At 36.5% G+C, this 14,433-nt stretch overlaps 1 protein-coding gene across 3 annotated transcripts in view; it reads left to right on the top strand.

Moving 5' to 3' along the window:
* Positions 1-18: 18 nt before the first annotated feature.
* The window catches only part of wts (serine/threonine-protein kinase warts), a 129,483-nt gene continuing 115,068 nt past the window's right edge, over positions 19-14,433 (top strand). For 2 of the 3 annotated variants that reach the window (XR_011335671.1, XM_069843780.1), the window contains exons 1-3: positions 19-608; positions 954-1,028; positions 1,921-2,500. Coding sequence is in view for 2 of the 3 variants with exons in the window: in XM_069843780.1 (XP_069699881.1) it covers positions 2,192-2,500 (309 nt within the window). In the remaining variant the exon portion in view is untranslated. The remainder of the gene's footprint in view (positions 609-953; positions 1,029-1,920; positions 2,501-14,433) is intronic. The other variant, XM_069843781.1, reaches the window with a different exon arrangement.

Here is a 14,433-nt window from a genome sequence, read left to right as displayed (position 1 = left end):
AGTATCCTGCGCTATTATGTCTGTCACATTCATATTTTCGCATAATTTGGAATATTTTGCGTTCAAGGTCTGGTAGAGAAACATTTAATTATTAGCCACAGTGTATTTTAAGTTAACACACTTAAAAAGTATAGTAATATGATAGAATACGTTATGAAGATGTATTTTTGTAGCCTAAAAGCACATTACACAGTCGTTAATAGATACACGATATAAAATATGTGCAAGTGATTTGCTGATCTGTTACAGATTCTCCTAATAGTTGCATTCCTTTCTCGACATCTCTGTTTTTGCGGAGGCACTTAAGTTAGCGTTGGAAAGTGGACCTATAGTATCTATCAAAAAATGCTTGTGTAATATTCGTTTTAGTTTCATGTACTAAAGAGAACATTATAAAATACGTAACATGAAGGTACATTTCTTTAAAATTACATTGAAGAATACACATCTATTTGACTTCGAAACCTTGTCAGCTTGATATTTCGGAATGTGGCACTTCAAGATGGCGACCATAAGCTTACAAAGTTATGGTTACATCTTTCTTTGTTTTGTTGTGGTATTTTCTATATTATAGCGATCGTTTGTTACGTTTTCCAGCACGTTTTGGGGTCAGTATGTATATTCTATATAATACCATACAGTAGGTGCAGAAACATCTTCTGACAAGCTATTTTTATCATTAATACTTCTGTAGACGCAGTGTGTTGAATGTCTGCTTTTAATTAGTTCATATTAATTCATGAATTCCAATGTACAATATTAAATCGATTAGCTTGCAGAAATATTGTAATTATAAAGTTTTAGCGAGTGTTATTATTAAAAGTATGAACCTTACAATACATTCCTGAAACTGTGAGGTTTGTAATTGGAATGGATCCTAATCCTTACTGTTATTTGATACAGCATAGGTTCTGTTGATAATTCTTATAAACTTCTGTTACATTCTTTCACAGGTTATTGTCAGCATATATTTGTCGAAACTGAGTGTCTTGCAAGCTATGAGGTTGCAGTTATAATGGTGATAATTAGTAAGTAATGCCATTTCACATTGGTTTATTATTTTTGGTAGGCTATCTGACTTACCCATATTTTGTATGAGAGTATTTGATTGAGAGAATAATGTCAATACTTTATGATTATTATATGTATAGTAAGTGTAAGGAAATCTAAGTTAATTTCTTTTCTTAAAAATAGTATAGAATTCTGGATTTGAAAAACGTTTTGGTGCTGTATTCTATGTATAAATACAAATAGGCAATATTCAAAAAGTATAAACATTTGAAGAAAGGAAATGTTTCATTTTTATTCATAATGTTAGTGCCATATGTTATTAAATGTTGACAGTTATCGTTTTAAGACATTGTAAAAGAGATTTGCATACTGAAGGCCTACTCAACATGTAGGCCTAGTGTTGAGTACCATATTATAAAAATCTGCATTTAGTCTATAGTTATTTAGACATTAGGCAAAATGTCAAAAATATACTTTAACGATAAGAGTAATTTAACATTAGCCTAGATTAGTCGATTAGACAGCGACTTTTTGTACAAAAGAAATTAAGTTTTTACCTGAGGTATATTCTAGAAGAAAGAACTTGCCATGGACGAAGTCGGTGACATCTGACAGTAACATATATTTAACGGTTGTCCAACAGTATCTGAAGTTTATCTAAAAGTGGTTTGATACAGATAACTTATTGTGAGTTCAGTGGCCTATACCAGTACCAATCCCATTAAAACTTATATTTATAACTATGTATGGCTGTTACAAATATTGAATAATTTTATCCATTGAGAATGATCGGCAAGTAGTAATACCAGTAGTAGTTGTAAATGTAATTTCGTGTAGACTATTCTAATATTTAACTTGGCGAAGTGTTCATGATGTGGTTCTTTCATTTTTTATTATAATTTTTTTCAGATGTAGCTGATAAGATGTCGAGTGCTGTGAAGTTGTTGCCTTTAAGCCATATTTCAACTATTCAGATGTGACAGAAGAATTTATTTTTGATCGTATAGGCCTAAGTGAAAGGTGGTCAGTAGGACGTGTACTAGTGATAGTGTAATGTGAGTGTTTTACAGTGACAACGTTGGTGAGTGTCATTTCGTGTGATACAGAGTGTGGGTGTATATGCAGGAGGTGCAACAGTGGCCCGCGGGCACTTGACTGTTGCCCGCCCGCTGGGCCTAGTATGGGCCAGCAGTTCATCGTCACTATGAACCCTGCTACGTCAGGCAAGTCCTCAACCCGTTCCTCGGGCTATCGTCAGAAGGCTTTAGCAGAAATTAGGAACTCATTGTTGCCATTTGCCAATATCGGAAGTCTCGGAGAGAACTTGGGTTCGAGTGCTGCAAGTACTATCTCAACTCTCTCGACTACTAGTGGCGTGAGTTCTGCCTCTGGTCATAGTGGAATAAGTGCAACTAGCAACGGTGTTGAAAAGGACTTGACCGCTCTTCGACAGGCGCTCGCCCAGCTTATGAACATGGGGTACTCAGAGGTGAGTTACATTTTAAACATGAAATGGGTGATTGGTTACATGAAAATTGTCTTAGCCTACCTTTTTTATGGCTATCAATTTCATTATCAGGAACTAGCAACGCACACCATATAATATCACAAAATAATAATATTATATGAAAGTTGACTATTTCTATACAATAGCGCTACCAAAGATAGACATGATTTATTTCCCTAATTAGCATTTAGCCGAGTTATACGTACCGACAACAAAAGCAAAATTGAGGGACGATGCCAAGTAGGGACCGAAAATTCACTACTTCGTCTGCCTAAACATTCACACAACCTTATGTGGCATCCTGAGCACGCCATATTTGCAACTAAATGACTCTTGGAATGCATTCCCTTCAATTGTACATTGCAGCATTGCTAATAAGTGAATTCATCCATTGGCTCTCCGAATTCCTCTGCAACTTATATACGTTTATAGGCCTACCAGTAATGGTTCATTAAATTCAAACATTTCCACTGAAAATTTGCCTTCCTCTGGTAGCGCTCTTGTACAGAATTGCCGAAAATATTTGTAGTCGTTAGGTACGTACGTCTAAAGGATTGTGTTTCGCCGTAGTGTTGTGGTCTATGGCATCATGCCTAGGATTTCTGTTACGAAATGTGCGCAGGTTCGAGTTCTAATGGGTAAAAAATTTTCTCATGAAGTTTCGGCATGTGTATGGGCTTGGTGCCCAGCCAGCATTGTGATAAATTTGGAAAGCTACAAATAGTGAATTCCGGTTATGGAAACTAGCTGTAATGATTGGGGAGATCATCATGCTAACCACATGATACCTCTTCTGAGGTGTCTGGACGTGAAGTCAATAGCTGGCTGGCTGACGGTTCTTCCTGGGGGCTGTCGCAATACACATTTAATTTTAGGTTAAGTTTAATACAATTAAGTTTGTCCAGATCTAAGGTTAGTGCATAGCGTCCTTGTATTCGCAAATATAATTTTCGCTTTCTTTCATTGCGATTTGAATGTTTACACGAGTGAATGCAAATATTTTCATACTTTTGCTTCAGTGTCCAATTCATTCGTTATAGAGATTGTCAAATGCGTATAAATGCTTAATATCGTTGCCCAAATATCTGATTCTTTTGCAATGAACTTGCTGGAGCTTATTCTAATAAGATCACGTTTTGTCCAAAATCAACTTAAAACTTAAATACTTAACTGAAGGCATTGGATTTTGTTAAGTACAACAGTTTGAACATTTTTTTTAATGCCATAGGTTGCCTTACCATCAGTGGCAGGTTTCCCCACTACCACCACTGCTTGCATCCACCGACTAAAATTAATATACTAAGTATGTTATTCATATATTTGGCCATAGAATTGTTAAATAAATAAGTTAAATAAACAACGCACAAATGTGCATGGATGGATAAGTCCGAAGAGTCCAGATTCTTTGTGTAGGTCGTTGGTCATTGTTCTTTGCTGTACACCTATTCCAGCAAAGATTTTGATCTCCGAAAGCACTGGCTGAATTGGTATCGTTCATGGAGTCTTTCACAGAGACTGCATACGCATTGAGGTGAGGGGTTGTGGAAACCTTTTTTTGTACATAGCTTGTGGTGGAAACCATGTCATGACCTAGGGTGCTGCGCATGTTATTGTTTGGGCCTGTCCACCTACAGTCCACCTTGGCATCTAGTGAGTCGAAATCTAGGGAATTTTCATTTTTCTTTTTTATCATTTCCTGAGCAGTTTTGTCTCCTGGGGAGTAGATGGCAAGCTTTGTCTTTTTAGCCTAAGGCAGCAGTCGTAGCACAGACCACCCTAGGGCTAGCGTCTCTTACCCGCGCAAAACACAGTGCACCATGATGCACTCGTAGCTGCTAGCGGGTATGCTCTCTAATTCTTCCTGCTGCACGTTGGAGCACACGGGACGGCTCCGCTTACTCTTTGCACATTTCACCAAGTGCTGACGACCACTGGTCTAAAGTCTTCAATCAGGAATGGCTCTGTAGCCAGCTTATATACTAGTTTCGTTGGTGTGTACTTAGAAACTTCGAATATACTTTTTTAGGAATCTTGCTTTGACTCCTTCCGTAGTGGGTAGGTCCGAGATTGTTAGATAATTCCAGAATAGTTCTATGTAGTATGTACTGGTTCGATTTTGGCTTAGAATAGTGCCATGACTTGTTTGCCATAGAATTACTAGTGGAGGTTTTGGCCTGCTCAATCCTCAGATCTAACACCTCGGACTTTTATTTCTGGGAGCACTGAAAAATGAAATGTACCAGTATGCAAATAAATCCTATATGCTGGGGGAACTTAAAGAAAACATTTGAATGGGAGTTCGGTATATTAGTTTAGAAGAACTGATGCTTGTGTATGATAGTGTATTACACGATGTGAATTAGTAGGCTATATGTATCACACAAGATGGGCAACACTTCCAGCAGCTACTGTGAGGAGAGTGAGTCCGAATATTGTTAATTATAACATACCGGTAGTACATAAGTTTTAAACAGAAGAAACGCCCCTAAATTCATGGATGCAAGCAGCAGCAGTAGTGGGAGGGGGACCTGCCGCTGGTCAGCCGACAGAAATACTGAGAACATTCACTTGGACTCACTGTATTTTTATGAACCCAAGTGTAATTGTAAAAGAGTATCTAGCATAGAATATACAAATTTATACAAAGTAGGATTTATTAACTTACTTATCACCGGTACCTAATCTTATTCGTCATGAATTGTACCACGTAGATTACTGCATTTCGTTGCACATCATCTTTCCAAAAATTGCACTTTTTCTTTGCAACTAACTACTTCTTAGGTATCCTGTTACTTTCAGTTATTGAATCTTTTTTCTTATGTTGGCTTTGGACTCCTTTGCCCTTATGAGGAAGCTAATGTCAAGCTTAAAAATACCGACTTCTCATATCAATTCGTATCTTTCTTCCTGATTTTTTCAAATCCTCTTCATTGTATTCGTAATTCAAGTGATTTAAAACTTCCCTAAGTTCGTCATCCAAGTCGCGACAAGCTTGTAATGTTCATTTTCTACCCTCAGTAATTTTTTTAGCGATTTTGAAGTGTTGAATATGTTTTTCCCAATCCGCTTTTATTAATCCTAAACCACGCACATTTCTAGAGAATAAATCATATGATTTAGTCAGTCATGTTTGACTGTTGTTCGAAGAAATTTGTAGATATGTACAGTAGTGGCAAAAAAAAAAACCGGACTGACCCTTGTAGCTGATTTCAGAGCCTTGTTCACTCCAGAGCACGATAGACTGGTAACTGAGACTGTCGTGGTTCGAATTCTGCCTGGGAAGGGAACTTTTTTTTGTTCCTTATTCAAATTTATTCCCAATACTTTTTGATTGCAGCGATATTTTACTACTTAATTGACTTATTATTCCCAGAACATGAATTTTACTAGCAACCGAAAAGTATTGGTTCCACGTATGGGTAGTTAGTGAGTGTATAGATGGGTGATTGTCAAACGATGCTAGTGTTGAATTGTGGGGTATGTGTTTGTCCTTGATGTGGTTGACCAGGTCTGTGTTGTTCTTAACTGCAGTGTGATTGGTGAATTGTATGTTGTTTCTGATGATGTTTTCCATGTATACCGGTTCAGACATGCAGTTATCTAGGGGTCTGATTAGTATATTAGGCTTGTGTATTTTAGGTTGAGCATTCAGTTGTGGAGCTTCTGGTTTCATTTGTTTCAAGTAGACAATATGTTAAACGACAACAACACACCACAACCACAAATAGATGAAAACTCAGCAAATTTGCTACTAAACCTTGAATTTCTAAACCACATATTTTACATTTTTCTTTGGAATCTATGCCAATGTTTGTTGAAAGTTTTACAGGCTCTAGCATCTTTTATCCTCCCTACATTAGACATTGTAGCAAAACAAAACAAAAACTGTACAGATATAAGCATAGTAAATATGAAGAAACTTTGCTGGTTCCTGGTTCAGTTACATGCTCAAACTGCCAGCAGTAACTGACAATGTCCCAACAGTGATCTCTAATCTATTTAAAAATTTAAAAGTTGCAGTGGCATAACATTGACCTCACAGAATGAATTTTTATAAGTTATGTTTAAAATACCAATGTAAAAATTAAAAAAATATTTTAAAAAATCATTTGATTAGAATCATTTTAATTTAAATCACTCCATCCTTGGTTGTGAAATTAAGTAATAAGTAACTTAGTAGGTAGGCCTACTGCATAAATTTTGATAGAATTTAATTCTTACATTACACATCTTTTTCTATGAGACTAATCTGTATTGCTATTCAGTAGGTATAAGTTTCTTTATAAGACTTATGGTTTAGTGTTGATTCATCATCATCATCATCATCATCTTATCGTGTCCTCCTTTCGGAAGGTCGATGCCAAATATGCCTCCATTCATCTTCCCAAGCTTTTTTCCTGTTTGTTTCATCCCACTTGTATCCCCGTTATTGTAAGTTCTTCTGGATTTGATCTATCCATCTTTCGCGTAGTCTTTGCATTGGTCGCCTTGCTTTCACTTTTAAATTTAATATTCTCTTTGGGAGCCTTTCCCTTTCCATTCGGTTAGGGTGCCCAAACCATCTTGATTTTCTGAATATGAAATATTAATTTCCTTATGCCGTTTGTGTTTGCTGCTAGTTGATCCCATAATTTAATAACCGGTAACATAGTTTTTCAATACTTAGTTACTGTGAGCAAACTTGTGATCTGACTGAACTTCAGAAATAGGCCTATGTGCCTATGACTAATACTGGTTGAAAAAAAATCTGTTTTCTGCCTTCAAGTCATGTTTCATTATTTGTTACTATAATACTACGGAGACTTCATTTTCATCAAAATGTTTGAACTGATATAAAACCAAGTTTACTGTACCTAACTTACATAGGCCTACGTAAAATGGCTTTTATATACAAATATTCGAGTTCATGTATAAGAATTGAGTTTTTTAAAATCTCTTCTTGTGGCTTGAATTATTGTCAGTAATTTCTGTAATTTTTCATGGCTGAAATTCATACTTAATACCTCGACATTGCTATAATAATATGACACCGTAGTAACTTAGTATAGGAATTTTTGTATTGCCCAAAATATTGTAAATATATAGGCTATGTGATTTTCTTGCATTTTTGCTATTAAAATACTTTGATATATAGGTATTATTTGTTTGCGAGATTTACTTTTGATTTGAAGGAATAAGGAAAGTGGAATGTTTGCTAAATGTTGTTGTTGTTGCTGTTACAGTTGTTACAGTCATTTTATGTCAGTTGCTTTAGAAATGATATGGGATATATTGTGTTACCGGTAGCTTTAGAATTTAGACGACTGCTTTTTTATATAATACGTCAAATTATGCTCGCGTAGTGTAATTACGTACAGTAGGTAGTCGTCTAAATTTTAAAGCTACCTGTAACACAAATTTATATCCCATATAATTTCTAAAGCAACTGGTATAATATGACTGTAAAGCCACCGGTGTGGCTCAGTCGGTTAAGGCGCTTGCCTGCCGGTCTGAAGTTGCGCTGGGGCGGGGGTTCGACCCCCGCTTGGTCTGATTACCTGGTTGGGTTTTTCCGAGGTTTTCCCCAACCGTAAGGTGAGTGCCAGGTAATCATTGGCGAATCCTCGGCCTCATCTCGCCAAATACCATCTCGCTAAATAACCTCGTAGTTGATGCAGCATCGTTAAATAACCAACTAAAAAAACAGGACTGTAACAACTAAGTTACAACATCAGCAACAACAAGAATAACATTAAGCAAATCCTGTCTTCCTTCAAATCAAAGTGAATCTCGCTGACAAACAACACCTAGGCTATACAGTATATCAATGTTTTTTAGTAAAAAAAATTGTAAGAAAATCACACATGTATTTACAATAGGCCTATATTATTAAATTTACATTTTTCGTGGATAGGCTCACTGTTGAAGATCAATGGAGCCACCCTACTTTGAGTAGGTGACCATTGCCCAGAAGGGATCTCTGGCTATTTTATTTTTAATTTCATTTCATTTATTGCATCCATAGATCTTACATTAGCATTGAAGCTTTAAGATGTTAAAGGAATCACGAGTTATACAATTTCTTGGCGAGATGAGGTGAGGCCGAGGATTGGCCCTAGATTACCTGACATTCATCCGAATTAATAATCCTTAGTAGATAAAGAGCAGCTGGCTACGGACTAGAAGGTCCGGGGTTCGACCCCGAGTGGTGATGGGATTTTTCTCGTTGCCGAACTTTCAGAACGGCCCCGAGGTTCACTCAGCCTCCTATAAAATTGGGTATCGGGTCTTGTCCGGGGGTAAAAGACGGTCAGAGCGTGGTGCCGATCACACTACCTCATTCTAGTGCCGAGGTCATGGAAAGCATGGGGCTCTACCTCCATCCCCCCCCCCCCCCAAGTGCCTTCATGTCATATGACGGGGATACCGTTTCCTTTTTTTTTTTTTTTTACCATTTTTAGTAGATAAAGAATTTGAAAATAAATTTATTGTGAAGTGGAGATTGAAATAACCTTTGTCGTTTACTCGCTGCATAGTTAAATTCAAGCATGTTAAAATGTGCAGAATTTATATTTATAAGTTGGACCAGTTTTGCAAATATACCAAGCGATAATTGAGGCTTTAAATTCAAGCATGTTAAAATGTGCAGAATTTATATTTATAAGTTGGACCAGTTTTGCAAATATACCAAGCGATAATTGAGGCTTATGTGAAATGAATATCATTACAGTTTTGGAATAGTCAGTAGCGTGTATGCAAATATTTAATAGAGAAATTATTTAATGTTATTATTTTTTTTAAATAAACAATTAAGTTTAAGATTTCATTTTTATTGTAAATATCATTTTAACTACGAGGAGTGTGAATCATTGCTATGTACGAAAATATCGAGAGAGAGAAAAAAAAGCCTACCGGTACCGGTAATTTCTTTTTTAACATGACTTGAATTTTATGTTAAATCTTTGGTTGGTTACAGTAAATTGAGTTTTTATCCAGGTTTTCAAGGCTTTATTAACCTGGCATAGTTAATTTGCCTGAATTAGAATAATATTGTCACAACGTAAAATGCTTTGTGGATATACGGACACACACACAGCTTGCTAATTATAGTAATTATGGAGTTGAGTCACTTTCCTTATTGGTATTTTCAATGCCACGATCACTGCATTGTTCTGTACAGTTATGGACTATATAGCAATGTAAAATTTATTTAATGACTTCTGATAATAGTGTGTTCTAAAGAACATACCGGTAACAAATCATGTTTTATGAGATTATAATCGTTTACCGACTGTAGGCCTATATATTGGAAGTCTACTAACTCTACTTTGTACTTTTCTTTCTTGCACAGATTGTAATACGCCTTCAGTATTAATGGATAAAATACGTGTTATTAAAATGTTTTAACAAGTAAAGTAAAATAGTAAATTATTTCGCATCATTTACCTACACTTTTTGTGAAGAGTTGCATTTTGTTACTACGTAATATTCATTGAAATTAAAATTCGCGACGGAGGAATATTTACACAATGGTGGAAGGAAGATGAAGATTAAAAAGAGGGAAAGTGGTTTAAAACTGTATTAGAATTAAACGGTACTTGTATCATTACTTTCAAAGATTTACACCATAAGTTAAAGAAGTTAGGCCTATCAACTTAAAATGACATTAAACAAACATGTCAGAAGTTAGAGCTGTTCATTCATCCGCTTTTGGAGTATTCATTGTATTGCATTGTCGCTATTGTTTTGTCTAACAGGGAATTTCCTTTCTTGGCATTTACATTTAGTATTGTGTTAAGTTTTCCTGCAATCCGATAATTGGACAGAAAAATTATCTCTAAGGTATATAGGCCTGTGCTTTAAGACTTAAATACTGTACTGACAGATAATTGTAATAAAACGGAATTTCATAGAGTAGCTAGGCTTATGTGGAGTTAGTAAGAGCGCTTGTACTTGAGTTACGTTGTGGAAGTTCTTTTTCAATCATTTCGGCTAGTCTTCGATATCTCCCCACACCACACCCCACATCTGACTTGCATTTCGTTATGGGTTAAATGAGGGGATAGCTAAGTGATGTGAGGCTGAGGTAAGTGATCAAGGATAATGAGTTAGTTGAGGGGATAGTTACTTAAATGACGTGAGGCCGAGGAATGTGAAAAGGTTTCAGTGACTTAAGTTTTCTCTCCCCGTGTGTAGTGTGGGGAGATATCGAAGTTTCACCATAATTTCTTCCAATTAGATAATATTTCTCATGAAAACTAAACAATTCCACCCATGATTATGGACCTTACCATCAAGTATCGTGAAATTTGAGATTTAGGCCTATTTAACAGAAGTGACATAAAACTGATTTAAAATATTTATTCGTATAATACCGCTAACTTATTTTTAATGGCCAATTTAAACCGATAACGAATTAAAAATAGTGAAAGTAAACATTTAATTTCGGCGCGTACACAAAGTTATAAATGTGAATGAATGTGATCTAAACAGTAATAGAAACTTACTGTAATCACGCGAAAGACATGGTATTTGTTTACAGTGCTTAATATACGTTCATTATTATTTTAATTATAATATATTCTTGTTTTTAAATTATCAGTATCCGCTCTCGAAACAAATAGATCAAGCTGGTAAACAATAGAGTTTCATACCCTCATTTAATCACATATTTAAAGGAATTAGGCTAATTTTCTTCATAATTATTTTAGGCTACTTCATGATATGGTATGCGCTTGAAAAAAAAATACTTAGATTTTATGCATCATGTTCAGAAATGGAAATAATAGCGGATAATTGTATAATTTTAGAATAGACACTGGGAGAGTTTCGTGTGTCACATGAAACATTAAAGACAGTCTCTGTTGGAAACATGTGATTCATGAAACAGGGATTGCCCATTGTCAGTAACTTCGGAGCAGCATATGTCAGCACTTTAAAACATGCCAGACTAGAAGTCTATATTGGTGTTGATGTTTTGATGGATTCTATTTCATATGGAGGTAATGTACTTTTCTCCTTACCAAACATTTTCAGGAAGCCCACTTACTGTAGGCTCTTATTAAGTGATTGCTGGTATTTTTTTGGATAACAGTTCTGGAAGTTTTGGCAATGAGAAAAGTTTCGTTATCACCTGGGATTGAAAACGTAAAGCCTTGGTTTTTCTGAACCGACGCATGCGACGTGCGAGGCCCGCTTCGCACAAATCCGGACTACACGAGAGATAGTGAGTGGTTTCTATAACTACGAGATGCGAGGTCTGCGCACCTTGCTTTAGAAACCACTCACTATCTTTCGTGTAGTCCAAATTTGTGCGAGGTAGACCTCGCACGTCGCATGCGTCGGTTCAGAAAAACCAAGGCTTTACCTTCCAGTCCGTAGCCAGTTGCTCTACCAACTGAGCTACTCGGCCGCCATAGTAGCTATGCACTCAGACTGTTTAATTTATATTAAGGTATGATTGTAATGTATACTGTAAAGCATAATTATTTAATGTACAGTGGAGTTCCGATTTTATCAACAACTGCCATAGTTTCTACAAACTATCGTTCATTAGAGTAAATTCGAATATCGTCGTGAACTTTGCATTTATCGACTGGAGCACTTGTCTCACAAATCAGCACTAGCAATACATGTATAACGGCTCAGTACACCTACTTCATTGATCAGACTCATCTGGCAATACGGTTGTTCCATATGGAATTATGCTTCTCACTGTCAAATTAAGAGAATACAAACCATTCAAAATCGGTGCCTTGGCTTAACAAACATCGTACCCAAATATGTGCAAAACACCACCCTGCATTCTGATTGACGATTTCCGGAGGCGAACACAGTTCTCTGCAAAAGCTACAGAAGATTACACAATTCTTTCGATCATCATGAAAATCCTCTAATTAACCATTTCGAAGATTGAAAATACATACAGATTTAACATTGTAAGATTGTTGTATGAATTGATTTAATGTCGGGACCATCACAGGATGGGTCCCCGAATACATGTTGCATGTGTTTTTAATATTACTTTACTAAGCTCAACTATAATGTATATACTGGTATATTATACAATAAAGTGTTCTTGGTTTAAAAACATCTACTAATCGTCGTTTTTTGGAGGATCATACACCACTACATTTCTCCTGGATTACTGACATTCTCATAGTCTCAAGCAGCCAGTCACATGATCGAATGCTTCTTAATGTTGTGAGTCATGCGGTCAGGCGTGGACTAAGGAGATTCTGTCTATAACCAACAGTAATTATCCAAGAGTGAATAACAGATTTAAGTGAAGTTCTTTGACTGTTGCAGCTTAGTGATATATACAAAACGTAGAATGCCTCCCAAAAAGTGATACGTAGAAATATGAAAATAGTAGAGATTTAGAGGTGTTACTCTTTTAGAAGTTAACATGTCATTGGTAATTTTTAGGTAAATAAATGAATTGTAATCATAATTGGTGTGTCAAAACTCCTCTGTACAGTTAAAGTAAACATCATGCCATGGAGGGGAAAAGAAACTGGCCACAGTACCCCATTATCTCCTGGCTTAGTTGCCTCATGAGTGATGCCTTATTGATGTCACTTATGAGTAGAGCCCGGAAGTTCAGGCATTTATTTTGACTAAAATAAGCAGGCAAGTAGGCACTTAATATTCAGGAAATAGGCAGTAAAATAATAAAAATAGGCATTTAAAAATTATGAAAATAGATAATAAAGTCAATAAAATAGTAATTTAATATAGGTTACTCAATAAACTTGTGTATCACATTTCAGTACTTTTACTTTTCTTAGTTACATCACAGTCTAGTATATACAGTAACGAAGCTCAACACGTAGGGAATATGCATCCATAGATGGTTGCTAACCACTAGGATCGCTACTATCGCCTCATCACAGACAATGCGAAATAGTACCGGCACAGTCTATTATTCCTAGTACTCTCAACAACTCGGCGGCCGGGTAGCTCAGTTGGTAGAGCAGCTGGCTACGGACTGGAAGGTCCGGGGTTCGATCCCAGGTGGTGACAGGATTTTTTCTCGTTGGCAAACTTTCAGAACGGCCCCGAGGTTCACTCAGCCTCCTATAAAATTGAGTACCGGATCTTTCACGGGGGTAAAAGACGGTCAGAGCGTGGTGCCGACCACACCACCTCATTCTAGTGCCGAGATCATGGAAAGCATGGGGCTCTACCTCCATGCCCCCCAAGTGCCTTCATGGCACGTTACGGGGATATCTTTACCTTTGGTCTTTTCTTTTACTCTCAACAACTCAAACTTCGTGACTATATAATAGACTGTGGTTATATGTCACAACAAAATGTATTTTCAAGTTCTCAACTATCATGGCCTCCTGTCGGAGAGAATGTTTTTTGTCATTGAAAACGATCGTTCTGCTTCCACCGAAGTGATTGGAGAATACTTAAAACATGCTGTTGTGGATGGACTCATATCGGTAATAATAGCACAAACTTAAGTGCCAATCCTACTAATGGCTTTCAATGCGATTCGACCTGCCAGAGAATTTATTCTTTTTCCCTCTCTGAACCGTTTTCTTGGAATCTGTAGAAAATGAATCTCTCAGACAAGACAAACCAACAGCCTCGGGGTGTAAGGTACAGTAGCAGCAACTGGTTCCACCAACCCTCTCGGCCGATTGATCGATCAGCTTAGGGCTGATTTGCAGACATGCCGCCACAAATAATTTAAATGTATTTATATGGAGTTACTCGTAGATTCTCAATAGAGGTTCCCATTATGCAAAAATGTCGTTTAATTTTTGTAACAGGTGCTTGCTTCATTTATAAAATAGGAAATTGTTTGCATTTAAATGTTTAATATTCGGAATTAGTGCAATTTCGGAAGTCTTCTGAATATCTCCGCAATTGGTTTGGAAAAGTTTACACCACAAGATTAATAGGAAGACTGGTGTGACTATATT

The sequence above is a fragment of the Periplaneta americana genome, chromosome 13 (assembly GCF_040183065.1).
Source record: "Periplaneta americana isolate PAMFEO1 chromosome 13, P.americana_PAMFEO1_priV1, whole genome shotgun sequence".
Classification (NCBI taxonomy): Eukaryota; Metazoa; Arthropoda; class Insecta; order Blattodea; family Blattidae; genus Periplaneta; species Periplaneta americana.
The sequence above is the reverse complement of the archived record's forward strand: the minus strand, read 5'-3'. Positions and strand labels throughout refer to the sequence as shown.